We start from the raw sequence: 15,879 nt of genomic DNA, 5'->3' as shown, positions 1-15,879 counted from the left end.
AAATTTGAGCTGAACCCATCAATCCAAAGGTTGTCAATAGCCTCCAGTTCCATGAGGGTGATGCCATTTACAATACATTCTGCACATTGTTGTGTATTTCTCCTGAGGTTACAGACATAGCTGTAGATAGCTTTGTGGTTGTCCTTTGCCTGAGAAGCTATTTTATCTTCAAACTTAGCCTTTGGAGTACTAACTAACATTTTTAGCTGCCTGTTTAGACTTGTCAGGAGGCTTGTAGTATATATGACTACATTCTTCCTACTCTTGGCCAAGATTCTTTTTTCTTTTGTCATATAGTTTTGTTGGTAGTGGGATTCCACTAGGCTGGGTTGTCTTTTCAGTTTCTTATTCTTAATATGAGTGGGCACATCTCACTCTATGCAGTTACAAATATGGCTGTACAGAGATTTTGTAAGTAGCTCAGCATATGCTATGGTGTTTACTGGTTTTGGGGGTGCTTGAAATTTAACCAATGCCTTGTTTAGCAGAGAGAGAGAGAGAGAACATTTGCAAAGTACAATTTTGAGGTAGATTAAGGAAAGTCAAGATCCCACTTCTAATTGTAACTGGTATGTGTATTAAATTAAGGATGGACTAATGCATTGTGAATATGAGCTATACAGTTGCATATTAATAAAATTAGAATGGATGACTACCAAGTGACTTTCTGGGAATCTCATCACAGCATCTTTTTTCCATTTTTTTTTCTAGGTATTTATGCATTTGGACTTTTTGCCACGGACATTTTTGTGAATGCTGGTCAGGTAGTGACAGGAAACCTTGCTCCCCATTTTCTTACAGTCTGTAAGCCAAACTACACAGCACTTGGTTGCCAGCAGTTTGATCAGTTCATCACTGGTATGGATGCCTGCACTGGTAGTCCTGACCTCATTGTGAGAGCCAGAAAGACATTTCCATCAAAGGAGGCTGCCTTGACCATCTATGCAGCAGTTTATCTTGCAGTAAGTGACTGTGGTTGAATACACTTTATAAACACTTCTGTTAACAAAAGCAAAAAACATTGATATCTAATATGTTCCATGTTAAATGCACAATCAAGCTGTTGTGACATTTGGCGTCTCTTTAAAGCTTGGCTTGGAAGATCAGTATTTTATATATTTTGATATAGTTGCAAATAATAGAACTGATGGTATCAGGGAAAACATCATACCTCAGTATTAAAGAGTCTAAAAGCTTTTGTTGGTGAAAGAATTGTTTTGTCTAGTCAATAAACAATTCAACATACATGTATTTTTAAAAGTGATAAAGTAGCCTATGTCACACGTGATAATTCAATAAAGGTGTTTTGAAAAAAGTAGTTTTGTTTATAGACATAAGCTCAAAGTTAGAATACTCCTAAACATAAATGTAAAGCAGAGCATGTCAAGAGGACTGCTTCTTTTTATGTCAAAAAGGATAACTGATGTTTTTAGAGCTATCCTGTCTTAAGAAATACAAGTGCTTAAATGTGTAAGAATTGATGAGCGTATTGAAAGTGATATACTCCTACTTCAAATTCAAAAATGTGAAAGGCAAATACTTGATTTTTTGTGCTTTTTTGTGAGTAAAAGTGAACACCGAGAGATTATTATAAGTGCCAGGTGCATATGTGGACTGGCCCCCAGTGAAGCTTATAGAGAGCTTGCAATTTTATAAATTAATATCAGATGTGAGCTTTTAATCTTTGTTTATTATTATTTTTTTATTAGCAGAATATTCATTGCTTTTGGAAGCCACATCCCACTTTCATGACAAGTAATAGTTTTTATTGCTTTGCAACTCTTACTTAAAGTGATTTGTCATACTTTTTCAGGTGTTCAGGTTTTATGTTGCAATGGTAGTATTACTTACTGCAGTGGTAACTATTATTTGTGTTTTGTTTGGTGAAATTATTTATGTTCTAGCTGAAATTGTCAAGACAGAGTTTCCACTGCTGTACTGAAACTTATTTTGTTAAACCCCGCCCCCCCAGCATGACATCATGTTAGGTTAACAGTGATAGACTAAAGCTGGAAGTATTATAGCTGGGCAAGTATTTACACTTTTTTTTTCCTGGACTTCAGCTGTGACACGATTAAAACAATGTAAATACTTTGACATTCATTTTTGAAAAATAAGTATTACATTAGGTGGTTTTCTATTTTAGATGGCACTAGTTTTCAAGAAGTTACCATTAAGTTTGTGCAATTGTGAAACAGGTTATAGCTGTGTGTTGTACTGCTAGTAGCCTCATACTTATCGTAGTTCATGTTTAAAAATGGTATTAACTTTGTGTTTTGTTTTTGTGGAAATAGTGACTCAATAATGTATTGTTTTTAGATGTGTAAGCCAAGATATGATGTTAGTTGTGTTGAGCACACCTCTCTACTGCCCAGAATATTGTGGAATGTCTCTGACTCCATTTTTATACACACACATGGAACGTTAACACTGTTCTGCTGCATACTTAATACGACTCCTATGTGTCCATTACAATCTGTCTCATCTGTTTCCATAATCTGCTCCAGCAATGTCATCATTCCACCCTCTTGCTATCATCCTTCAAATAGTTTTAGGAATAAGCCTTTGTTGCACTATGTATCTCTTCTACAAGTTCATACCAGTTCTTTTTCAGGAAAAAAATCATATTACATACAGATGTTTAAATATATATATATATATATATATATATATATATATATATATATATATATATATATATGTATGGGTTCACTTCACAATCCTGAAAGCTCAAAATCCTGAATCTCAAAATCCCGAACTCAAAATCCTGAAAGCTCAAAATACTGAAAAAACATAATACTGAATCTCATAATACCGAAAAACATACAGGACACCAACACTCACTGTATTGTAGCTACAGTACACTGCACATACACTACTATCTATCCACTTACCTTAACCCAGACCCTAACCCTAAGGTCCGTCACTATTGCACACTCCTCTCACCCGCGCCCTAAACCTAACTTACTTAACCAGCCCTTAACCAAAATTCTGTCACTATCGCACACTCACCCGTGCCCTAACCCTAACTCACTTCACCCGCCCCTAACAACCGTCACAATCTCACACTTACCTGACCCGTGCCCTAACCCGAACATCCGCACAATCACATATCAGTGTTGGTGTCCTGTATGTTTTTCGGTATTATGAGATTCAGTATAATGAGTTTTCGGTATTTTGAGCTTTCAGGATTTTGAGTTCGGGATTTTGAGATTCCAGATTTTGAGCTTTCAGGATTTTTAAGTTAACCCATATATATATATATATATATATATATATATATATATATATATATATATATATATATATATCAAACAGATCCACTACATACCAGACAAAAACATTTAGGCATATGCCTGCTGTTGTTACTCAGCATTAACAAAAAATAAATAAACAGTGTACTGCTATGAGCCAACAGTTATAACTGCAAGTATCACCACAAAATAAAAGTAATTCAATCATTAGCTTAAATGCACACACACACACACACACACTATATATATATATATATATATATATATATATATATATATATATATATATTTCATTTAGTAATCAATAGCAACATAACTTAATTTTATAATATCAAAACCCAGCAGAATCCATATTATTTGTCATTTCTCAAATCCTTTGAATGTGGTGTGGAGGAAACCTCATAACCCCATGCTGTCATGTGAAATTCCTGTTGCACTCAAATAAGTGTCATCCTTATAAATATTTAGAACTTCAGTATCATAAGTTAAGACAACCACTTGGACATCACTGCGGTCACAAAAAAAAATACCGTGTTCCTCAGAATTACCTTCCCCACACTGACCTAATAGCATTAGTGGAATACCTTACATGATATCAAAGGTCAGAGGGTATTCCACAGAGGATTACATGGAGACCAAGTATGACATGATGAAAAATAATACCAAAAAAAGGGAAAATCGTTGCAAACCATGAAACAACTATGGTAAAACCACACATGGAGGCATTAAATCAATAAAATGACCATGAAAGCAAGACTAGTAGAAAACCACATTAATACAGAAAATGTCATCTTTTTTCTTTATAAAGCATGCTAACATGGACGAAAGTGTTAGCATGGTTTATAAAGAAAAACAATTTCTTCAGAATTTATGTTTACAAACCCCCCTAAAATGCTTCATTTTTGATACATTCATATATGTTTTTGGACACATGTATATGTTTGTGTATAAGCACTTTTTACCTTGATTGTTTATTTAATTTTTAATGAGTGGTTCTACATCATGTGACACTTGGATTTTTCTATATATATATTGACTTTTTGGATGGATAAGCTCATTTCTGATGAAGTTCAAGTTATATTAAAGTTAACGAAAGCACTAGCTTGGTGTCTGGTTTTCTTTTACCCCTAAAAGCATGTATTTATCAACAGATACCTGCAGTACAAGATTTCATCAAAATGAATAAAAGCATGGCATATTGCCAATATTTCTATTAGAATGTCAAACATTTCTGATGTCCACCAGCAAGTCACATCATTACTGACTTTCCTTAGTGAAATGTTTGCTGAGTTTCTTAATCTATCTTCCCTGTCATTGTAGGAATTAATGTGTCTTGTGAATCGATAGGATAGAGTCAGTCATCCTTTTGTTTTTTAACATGTCATATGAACTTCTTTGTCATTATCTTTGCTATATTTTCAGCAGTTTGCATCAGAGAGAAAGGTCTTCAGAGTAAGGTCTTACTTTGCTACTTGAGTTCAGAGAGTCATCCTTTGAAGTCACCATATACTTTATTTAGATAATTAATTAGTCTCTGCATTTTGAACTAAATCCACTCAAAAAACTGTTATCATCAAAGAAAGTTTTTATAAACATCATGCATATTTTTAATGTAAGTATTTTGAAGAAAATAATAAGAAAGTACAGTTATGTTTGAATATTTTAATTGCAATGTATTTGTTATGTTTGGAAATTAGATCTCAAGTGTTTTAGTGCATGTCATTGCACTGACTTTGAATGTCACGTTTTGACAAATTTTAGCTTTAGTAATCAAACTGTGAAAAAAATCCTACACCTCATGAATGCCAGTAAAGTAACAAACATAGATGACTGAGTCTGTCATAAGGTTTGTGTAAGGTTGTAAGTTACCATGTGAAATTAAACCATTTACTAACCAATCATTTATGTAGAACTCAAGATCTGCTTTTTTAAGTGTTTGTACTGCAATATCCATATTAAAAGACAGGTTGTGTGGTTACTTACACTCAGTGAATAAATATAATTTAACTCATGATATGTTATAGCAGAACAAAATATATGTTTTATTATGTAACTATCATGCTCAATATTCAGAGCACAAAGATCCTAATTGTGATACATTAGAAAAAAGACTAAAACCTTCCCTACTGTACAGTGGCATACATCCTCAAGAGTAAGACAAGGAAGAATGCACACATTTATCTTGGCTGCACATGTATATATCCATTGCTGTTTGTGACATTGATAGTCCAAGCTCATTGTATGAGTTAGTGACCCCCCCACCAACATGCTACACAACAGTAAACTTGTTCCGGGTATTATAGGCTCATTAATAAGATGTTTTTGCTAATTAAGGAAAATGCCCAATAGAGTGGGTGATAGAGAAAACTAATGGACCCAGCCAACAGTGTTGGGAGTCCTAATGTTGCAGGCAGACAACTCCACTTCTAAAAGGTATTGTATTTCCCTATAACATTCGACCCTTGAGGACATCATTACACTTCAAAAACGGTCTTTTTTCATTTATTTATTATCTGTTAACCAGGTAAGTGAACTAGTCCATGGACCCTTTTTAACCATGACCCTGACCATCTGGCAAAGCTGCCACAGTGCATAGGACATAGCAGTATATGTGTTTACAATACAGTACATACATAAAACATAGCACAAGACATAATTTTGTAATATAGTTCATAAAAAAACAGCAGCATTCATATATTTCTAATACAGTAGATTTATGATGAAATAAATCTGTGTTGTGCTATAACATTATAAAAACTAATTTCAGTATTGCAGACCAAAAAGACATTTCAGAACACTTGACATTATTCATACTATACTCATTGTTATGGCATATTATAAAATTCCTCCCTATTAATATGCTAAAATGTACATGCTGATTGGCCAGCCCAACCAGCGTGCCCATTGTAAATCCCACAATATACCAATGGAAAAAGGTCCTGTCGTCCAGACTTTTTTCCATTGGTATAAATTGCCCCAAAACTTTTTTTTTAACAATAAAAAAAAAAAAAAAACGGAGCAATGGAGACTTTCTTTTCTCTGTTGCTTCCATTTCAAAGCCTTGGTGTACTGGGTATGCGTGGGAACGCAAGTCCCATACACATGCGCAGTACATCAAAACACAGACTCAGTATACCACAACCGGTGGAAGAACAGCAATCCGCCATTATACAAAGACATTATTTAAGAAAAGTATATATTTTTTCTTAAATAATGTCATTATATAATAGCAATAACCGACTCCGTGGTTGTGGTATATTGAAGATTTACCCATGGTTGCCTTTGTTTAATCACTCGGGCTTCGCCCTCGTGATTAAACCACACCAACCATGGGTAAATCTTCAATATACCACACCACATCATTGGTTATTGCTTAATTCATTTATAGTAATTATATTAGCACACCCTGATAAGGGTTGAATATATTTATAATTATAGTATTTACACAATAATATTGTATTTAATTTTAATTTCATTTTTCCCCATATCTTCTGACCTTCTAGCCTCCCCTCTATCAAACAAATACTGTCTGAGGGCAGTCATCCAGGTAGCCATGATCATGCATTGTGCTCTCACCTGCATCAAAATAATGCAAGCTTTTTCAAGTTTTAGGGCCAAATCCCATCCTGGATGGTATCTTGAGCACTTGCTTCAACACAAGGCTGCCCCCACCACCAGTCTATACTTGTGTGCTCCCTAACATGAACCGACAGGGGCTGTTATCACCTGCTTGGGTGGCCACATTCACATTTTTTCAACACCAATTCCCCACCTTATGATGGCCCTCTACTCTACAGCCAAGACCCCATCAGAACAACATTGCATGGTGGGTAAGAAGTATAAACCTCCCTAGGATGAATATGCCTATCCTGTTTGTATGTGACATGAAGACATTGAGCTACTAACCCAACTTACGTTGCTAGGGCTGTATTAGGTTATCTGTCCTTTATGCCAGCAGTGCAGGCCTTTGAGTTTGAATTTGTTGACTTTTTTGTATTATTCTTTGACTTATTTTTTGTATGTTTGTTGTTTATGTATATACATTGTTTGCACCAGAAAAAGTCCCTTTTACTGTTTTTTTCATTCCTTTTACAGCTGTTTAATGCTAACAAAGACCCACAGATAGATGCACATAGCAAACAATGCAGACACTCCCCTATATGTGAGCATGCACATACATAGACATACGCACACACACACACACACACACACACACACACACACACACACACACACACACACACACACACACACACACACATCTCCATTGTCATGTTAAATGAACTTGCATGCTATTGAAAAGCTCAGTAAAATAACAACACTTCAACCAGCCCTTTCAGGTTTCACATTGTTAAAATCTGATTCCTTATTATTATTAACCAAATAGATGAGCAACAGTAAGAAACAGCTTGCAGGGCATTTTGTGTTTAAAGGTCTTTACTGATAAAATAATAAACAAATACAGGTGAAAAATTGTAGAGCATGGTCTTAACCCTGTGGAAAGTGTTAACACCTGAGATTCAGTAATCCTTCCTTCCTGCTCTTCTGTTTCACAACATAATTTATCAGTAGCTGGATGTAGAAGTCAAAATAGTTTCTTGATACTAACACAAAGTCTTTCTTGATGACTGTTTTTGAGACTTGATAATAAAACCTACCCAACATTCTTATTTCTGATGGACTCAACACTTCATTATTACCCATTCTCAAGAGTATAGTGCTGAGAACTGATATTTTTTTACTTCTGTTTTAAAATATTGTATTTGAGAAATGACATTAAAACAGAAAGTTACATTTCCTTTTGTCACCAGTTTGTGTTGTTCTAATCCCTTTCATTATCTCCCATGTTTAATCATTAATAGACATAGTTAAAAAGTAATTTGTACAAAAGCAGTCTGTTGATTCTGGAAGAAAATATATGAAATTCACATAAAAGTGATTATGACAATGTTATAGATGATATTGTTGGAAGAAATAAATAGCTTAATATAACCTTAATCTAATTCACATAACTGAGCAAACACTGACCAGGTCCATTTTAACAAGAAATTACAGTAATTAGCAGCCTGAATAGTTGACAAATTCCTGTGTTCATAAATTTTCATAAGTATAGCCCTTGTGTGGTTCACCAGAAATATAAGATTTACTCCTGTTGAGCTCGTTATAGTACAAACTGTACATACTGATTAACTGGACAATGAAATATAAGGTCTAAATATATGGTTGCTGAAACATGTGATAATGACATACAATCTTGAATGCAAGGCAGTATTAATTTAGGATACCATGATTATTCTAATATGTCCCGCAAGGTTGCTTTAGCAGGATAAGAAATGCATTTCTAATTCCCCTGCAAAGAAAAGCACTTTGCTTCATGTATTTTATGTTTCCAATCATTTGCACCACGGATACTTGTGTACATTCTGTCTGTTATTTTTATGTATTTTTTTTTTTTACAATAGGATTGCCACTCAGTTGTTAGGATTGAAATGTTGTTACTGTAGAACATAGATTATTTTTCTGATATTCCTTCTGAAGACTGACTCTTCTGGATTAGAAAGTCCCTAGGCATCCAAATTTTAGATCTAGGTCTGGTGGTCCTGTTTTGCACTTTTAGTCTATGGAAGTATGACCACAGATATAAAATTCACTATTTCAACTTAATCAGATGACACAATGCACAGACATACTCAGTAAAAGAGCACACACATATATGTGTATGTCCGGTTTCACTTCATAATCTTGAATTACTGAAATCCCGAATTTCAGTAACCCGAGACTATAAAGTCGAACCATTCACAATACCGAAATCCACAATCTCGAATCGCACAATCACAAACATACATACACCATATACCACATAACACACACACACCATTCCACCACAACACACAAACCACACAACCCTACATATATATACACCAACTCTAAGGTCGCACATAACATAAAAAAAAAAAAAAAAAACACACCACGCCATCCTCCACTCGCTCACACACAATACACATCACACATACACAAACACCAAGAAATCCAACACTCACACTCACACTTACACCTTCCTACCATTAACCACACATACAACGTACAAAAACATGCGCACTCACTCACATGCAATCTCAGCCACCATAACACTACACCCGACATACTGGAAATGCATAAGTGCGGATTCGAGATATTCAAATTCGCTCATGCACTTTCAGCATTCTGGTTTTTGGCTTCATGGTCTCGGGTTACTGAAATTCAGGATTTCAGTAATTCGAGATTATGAAGTGTAACCGCATGTCCACACCACACACAAACACACAGACTCTCACTTAGAGTTGACATCCATACATGCACACTAACAGAATAGACATGCACCCAGAGAGACAGACAGACACAAGTGTATGCAAACACACACACACACACACACACACACACACACACACACACACACACACACAAACCTACAGAGAAAAGCTGGAATGATATCCACAAGTATACCTACATGTACAGGTCTGTGTTCCGCTACCGAATAGGATAAAACTCGAATGGCTAAATTTTGAACAGGACAAAGCAAAGCAAAATGGTAAATTATTGAACACCAAGAACACTGAAACAAAATTTCATCGAACTGCCATAGTTGGCCAACAACCAGGAAGTAATGCAACGTATAAGGTAAGTGAAGGGAAATCTTTTAAGTTTGTCCTATTCTCCACTATATTGTGATCTCGGAGTTGGCATTTATAGTTATGCGGGGGCTGTGTTTGTGATGTTGGCTGACTATGGCCATTAGATGCATTTATTTTTGATGTTCTCATTGTTCGCTAATATTCTGTTTTGTTGTGTTCCATTCAAAATTTGGCCATTTGAGTTTTATTCTTTTCGATAACTTAACATAGACCCTAAGTGTACACACACACACACACACACACACACACACACACACACACACACACACACACACACACACACACTAGCACAGACACACAAGTGCACAAATATACAAACCTGCAGAAATCCTGCATTTAAAGCCCCATGAATCACCTGTTTGTGGGCAATCTTGCTGTCTAAGCTGTGCAAATTTTAGTTGTTGTGAATTAGCATGGCCTACATTTTAAGTCATTTGAAGGTCTTGTTATACCGTAAGGCATTCCTTCCTGCTGAGAAGTTTATCTCTGTTTGAGATAACCCAGGGCAACAGCCATCATTCAGTAGCTCCGTACCTGTCAGGAATGCTGGGATCAGGTGGATTAATTATACGTTCTGTCTTTAAGTGGTAAGGAGCAATATTCTGAAGGGATCCATTCATGCTATATTTCTATTTACAAGGTTTACAATTGATATTTGAAGCTACAAGGCAGTGTTAAGTGAGTTCATTATGTGACTTGACTTAGCTTTCACGTAAATCTTCAAGAAGAGTTCTACAAGCTGGTGTCCTAACTATCCTTATATGATTTACAAGTAACTACATTTAAATGAAATACATGTTTTGCATTGTAATGGAAAAACATTATATAGGCTAGTCTGGGTAATATAATTAATTCTACTAACAAAAATGGCATATCTGTTCATAAAGTAAGATAAGAAAGTTAAATTTGATGATTAGAGCAGCAGTACAGCAAAGAAAGCCAGTCATATCTTCTCCACCATGGGTCTATATTTTATGCTCGAAGAGAATTTTCTTCAAACATATAATCATCAGCACCTAAGAGTGAACGCTCTAAAGCACAAACGGCCATGTCCGCAAATTTTTTCCTCGGGGAAAAAAATCATGGGGCTATACACAAAAACACAAACTTCAAAACCCTAATCAAGTGGGGGGCTTTGTCCCTCACACCCCCTGAAGTGGGGGGATGTGCCCCCCACACCCCCTAACTAAATTTACCAACTCTGAGATTGCTCTACATTGAGGAAAAGGGCAATTCCAAATAATGGCCAAATTAATTTTTTCTTGAGGAAAAAAATTCGAGGAAGTGGCTGTTTACATTTTAGAGCATTTGCTGTTTAGTTGTCGATGATTATATGTTCATAGAAAAGTCTCTTCAAGCATATAATATAGACCCCTCCATAAAAAGCTATGTTAAGAGTCATACATGGCATTGATTTCCATGAGCTCTTTTTTGACTTCATAATCTATATTAATCTCTCCTCCCCTTATTAAAAAAAACATAAGCAGACAGTTTTTGTAATGCCAAGATCATTGGTAGGATGATTTGGAATGAACATCACTGCATTACTCAGAATCACCTGGAATGGGCTGAAGTTGACAAAAGATTGAAGCAGCACCACATATTTTTGTTCTCAATGTTCTGCATTCCATTTACAGGCCTTAGTTATCTCTGGTCAGTTGTGCTCATTTTATGGTCTCACAGGAGCAAAGCATCACTAGGTTAGTAGCCTGTATCCCGGGAAACCCAAGGTGGTATTTATAGTATTATTGGAAGTTTAGCCAGGGCATTAGGGAATCTTTCCCTACTCTTTGCATGTGGGGACTCAATTCAATGTTACACTTCCTGTCTTCTGCTCTGGCTCAGAGACAACTTGGAGAAGCAGGGATGCCAAAAATTGAACATGGAGGTGGAAGACAGTGTTGTTTAGGTTTTTGATGTGAGTGGAGCTGATAATCAAATAGCTGAAAAGCTGAATATGGAAAATAATGAATCGGAGGTTAAGCAGAGGGAAGAAAATGGAGAAAAGAAAGTGAAAGAGAGTTGGTTAAAAGGCAAAAAGAAGAAGTTGAAGTAGGTGTTATGGGTTTGGAGGAAATATTTCAACAAAATCTGTTTGCAACAGATTCTATAACACCTGAGTGTGTTGTTAAAACCCTCCAGTTGGGGGTTGCAGGATGTTTATTTGAAAGAACTAATTGAGCAGAGTGAACCGGAAACTGAAAAAGCAGTATTGTGGAGTGAAATGCTGGACAGAATACTAGAAGAAAAAGTTCAAGAAATAATGAAGGAAGAAAAGAAACCATCTGCACAGACAATAAGAGAAAGTGAAAGAAGAAAAGAGAAGAAATTGGAAGTAAGAAAGCATCGAGTAAGGAGAAGCAGCAAAACAGAAAAGGAACTGGATAGGTATGAAATATGGGACAGCATCATTTCACCACTGGGTATTGATCCCAGAGAGGTAAGAGCATTTATTTGTGACATTTTTTTTGAGGAGGCGCAATATATGGAAAAATTCTTAGAAGAAGCAAAGAAGAATATTTATGCAATTTTGTACTGAAGTTGAAAGAGACAGTTTGAAAGAATATTTAAAAATTGTGCATAGAAATGTTATGGATATTACAATGATTTATGACAATAGAGGTTTATGAACTGAGGAAATGGGAATGTAGTGTTATATTGAAAATGCAAAATAATACATTTACCTAGTATATTTAGTGTAGGGGAATAAGGGATTGGTTAAATACTGGGGTCAACCAAAGACTTGTTTTCTTTGTGGTAAAATGATCATTTAATTAATAATTGTGATGTTTTATTTGTGGCAAAGTTGGTCATGAAGCAAAACATATGAGCAAAAATGTATAAAGTGTGAAAAAGCAGGGCATTCATGGATGGACCATAATGTTAAAGAGAATCATACACAGGAAATTAAGGTAGACCAAGAAAGAGAGATTATTCTAATAGATAACATTGAAGAGGCACAACAAGAAAATACAAACGAGGAAGATATAAGAATAGAATAAAAGAACATGTGAGGAAAAAAAGGAGGAGGAGGAAAGGTAGAAAAATAATTAAGCAAGTCAAGTGATGAAAGGGGAAGATAAATGGATAAGAGTTAAAAGTAAAAGATATTCTATTGGCAAGAGGGTGAAAAATAGAAAGCATACATTTAAAAATATAGGAGTAGGAGAAAACAAAAAAAGGAAAAGGATAAAAAAACAATAGAAACTTTTCACAAAGTGGGAATCCTAGCCATAAATATGAATAGTGTAAGGAATGTACAACGATTGTTAGGAGTGTTGGAATGGTGTAGATTGTTAGATATGTTTATCATAATACTAATAAATATAAGAATAATAACAGAAGAAGAAAGATTCCAAGTAAATGGGTTATGGAAAGGCAAGATTATATGGAACATGCAAAAAGAAAAATGCTCAGAAATAGCAATTTTATCTAAAGAATGCATAAAATTCTGGCTTACACATTAGTAGCATTAGAAAGAATAATACTATTAGATATTAAATAGAAGAACCAAATATATAGGGTGATTACACTTTATGCATACACTTTACAGAAACAGAGGGAGATTATGTTTAGGAAAATGCATGATTATGCTGTTGTAAATATGCAAATAGTAGTGGGAGACTTCAAATGTGATTTAAGATATAGGAAAAAAGAAGGAATAGATGTAAAGGTCATTTCACATATGTTCAAAAGTGGTAAATCTACTTATAGAAAAACAAACATTGGCCATACAAAAGGAGTAATTTGAAAACTGAAATCGATTATTGTATAGTGTCAGATAGTCTAAAAATATTACATCAAGGAGTTAAAGTACAGATTTTTCTGACCATGTAGCAATCTGGATAGAGATTTAAGAAAAAAATAGGCTGTATAAAAATAGGTGGAGGTATAAAAAGAATTAATAAGTCACAGTTAAATGAGTATGTAAAGGAAGTAATACATCAGCTATGGGTAAATCATATAAACATAAGAATAGTTTATAAAGATTGGACAAGTTGGTAGATTAATCTAAAAGAAAAATATAGAAAATAAGTACTGGAATGGCAAAGGACCAAAAGATACAAGAGAGTTGCAAATATAAGGAAATCAGTAACAAAGTCTTTAAAAACATATAGACAATAGAGAGAATTTTCTAGAAAAAGAAAAACATGTTATATGGAATGAACCAAGAGAAAATTAAAAACGTTATTTAAACAAAAATATTTTTGTAAGGAAGAAAAGAAAATGTAGCACCATATCTAAGCAAAATGGTTAAAGAAAAAGTAAGAATAATAAGAGTGTTAAGGAACAATGAAGGAAGTATAGTGAATGCACAAAATGAAATAATGCAGACAATAAAAATACATATTATGAAAACATTTTCCATATGTGAGAGTATATGAAAGCATAAATGGAACTTAAAGAAATTAACTGAAGAAGATAAGAGAATGGAAGAAAAGATTGCAATGATAGAATTAAAAAATGTGTTGAAAAGATGGACTTGGTTGTTTAATGTGGAAGGATATGCAAGAGTGACAAAAAGAATATTTTCAGAAGTGCTGAATGGTTTGAAAAGGGGTAAATGATGATAACATATGTGTGGGTGTAATGAAATTTATATGGAAAAAAGGGCGAAAGAACAGACAAAAAATTGGAGAGCACTAGTATTAAACAATGTTGATTATAAGATTGTATGAAAATAATAGAAAAGGTATAGAAAGTACAGATAATAAGCTAGTGAATGAAACAGCATTTGGAATAAAAGAAAAAGAAAGTCAAAACATTTAATAGTAGTAAGAGAATTGGTATATGATGTAATACATAAGAAACCAGAATTGAAAATATTAGGAGATGTAAGTAAAGCATTGGATAAGATACAACAGGAAGCATTATGGGAAAATTTGAAAGAATATAATATATGTAATAAAATAATCAATATTTTGAAATCAGTATATAACAAAAATAAAGTGAAAATAGTGGTTAATGGCTGGTTAAGTGAGACAATAGAAATAAAAAGTGGTGTTAAACAAGGATGTTCAGCAAGTAGCATTCTGTTTGCATTAATTATGAATGTGGTCATTACCAGGATAAATTTAGTACTGGAGGAAGCTAAATACTATACATCAGAGAGAAATCAGATTCCAGTAATGTTCTCTTATGCGGACAATCTACTATTAGTTGTGAAAAATAAAGAATGGATGAGTATAGCTAAGAGTAGTAGGTTTGAGTATTAATGAGAAAAAGAGTAAGGAACTAGGATTATCAGGAAAAATAAGAGGTATTCAGTTTAATAAAGAAGAGATAGAAACTTTGGGAGTGAGGTTTGGTAATGAGCAACAGGAAGTGACACAATGGAAGGACATGATACACAAAATAAAAGATATGTGTATATTTTGGAGAACATTTAATCTTATGTATAGGAAAAAAAGCATGTTCAATTAAATCAATAATATTAGGTAAGATGGCACATCTAGCAAGTGTATTTATGATACCATTGGAACATGAAAAAAAAATTATTGAACTTGTTATTTACATTTATATGAGGATCTAGATTAAACCCTATAGAGGAATTCTTCATGTTATGAAAAAGAAAAGAGGTTTGGGTTTAAGTGTGTGTGTGTGTGTGTGCGTGTGTGTGTGTGTGTGTGTGTGTGTGTGTGTGTGTGTGTGTGTGTGTGTGTATATATATATATATATATATATATATATATATATATATATATATATATATATATATCTTCATTGAACTTATATAAAATATTGACAGGAATAAAGGAAAAAGCAAAATTGTTAAAAAAGTTGATGGAGGAAAAATATAAATCAGTATGGGAAAAGCTTAAATATTTCAAAAGAAGTAAAGAAATGACTTGTACAGAATTGAATATATATCAAGAGAAAATATTATTATGTAAGATTGATTTAAGTTGTAAAAAAAATTGTAAAGAATGGTATGAAAGTATAGTGGAAACATT

The 15,879-nt window shown here is 34.1% G+C and overlaps 1 protein-coding gene across 2 annotated transcripts in view; it reads left to right on the top strand.

The window, feature by feature from the left end:
• PLPPR5 (phospholipid phosphatase related 5) overlaps positions 1–15,879 on the top strand; it is a 3,295,121-nt gene that overhangs the window by 1,966,546 nt on the left and 1,312,696 nt on the right. For both annotated transcript variants that reach the window (XM_044085711.1, XM_044085712.1), the window contains one exon: positions 712–962. In XM_044085711.1, the coding sequence (XP_043941646.1) occupies positions 712–962 (251 nt within the window). The remainder of the gene's footprint in view (positions 1–711; positions 963–15,879) is intronic.

Source organism: Protopterus annectens, chromosome 10.part0 (genome assembly GCF_019279795.1).
Source record: "Protopterus annectens isolate FY-2018-M chromosome 10.part0, PAN1.0, whole genome shotgun sequence".
Taxonomy (NCBI): Eukaryota; Metazoa; Chordata; order Ceratodontiformes; family Protopteridae; genus Protopterus; species Protopterus annectens.
The sequence above is the reverse complement of the archived record's forward strand: the minus strand, read 5'-3'. Positions and strand labels throughout refer to the sequence as shown.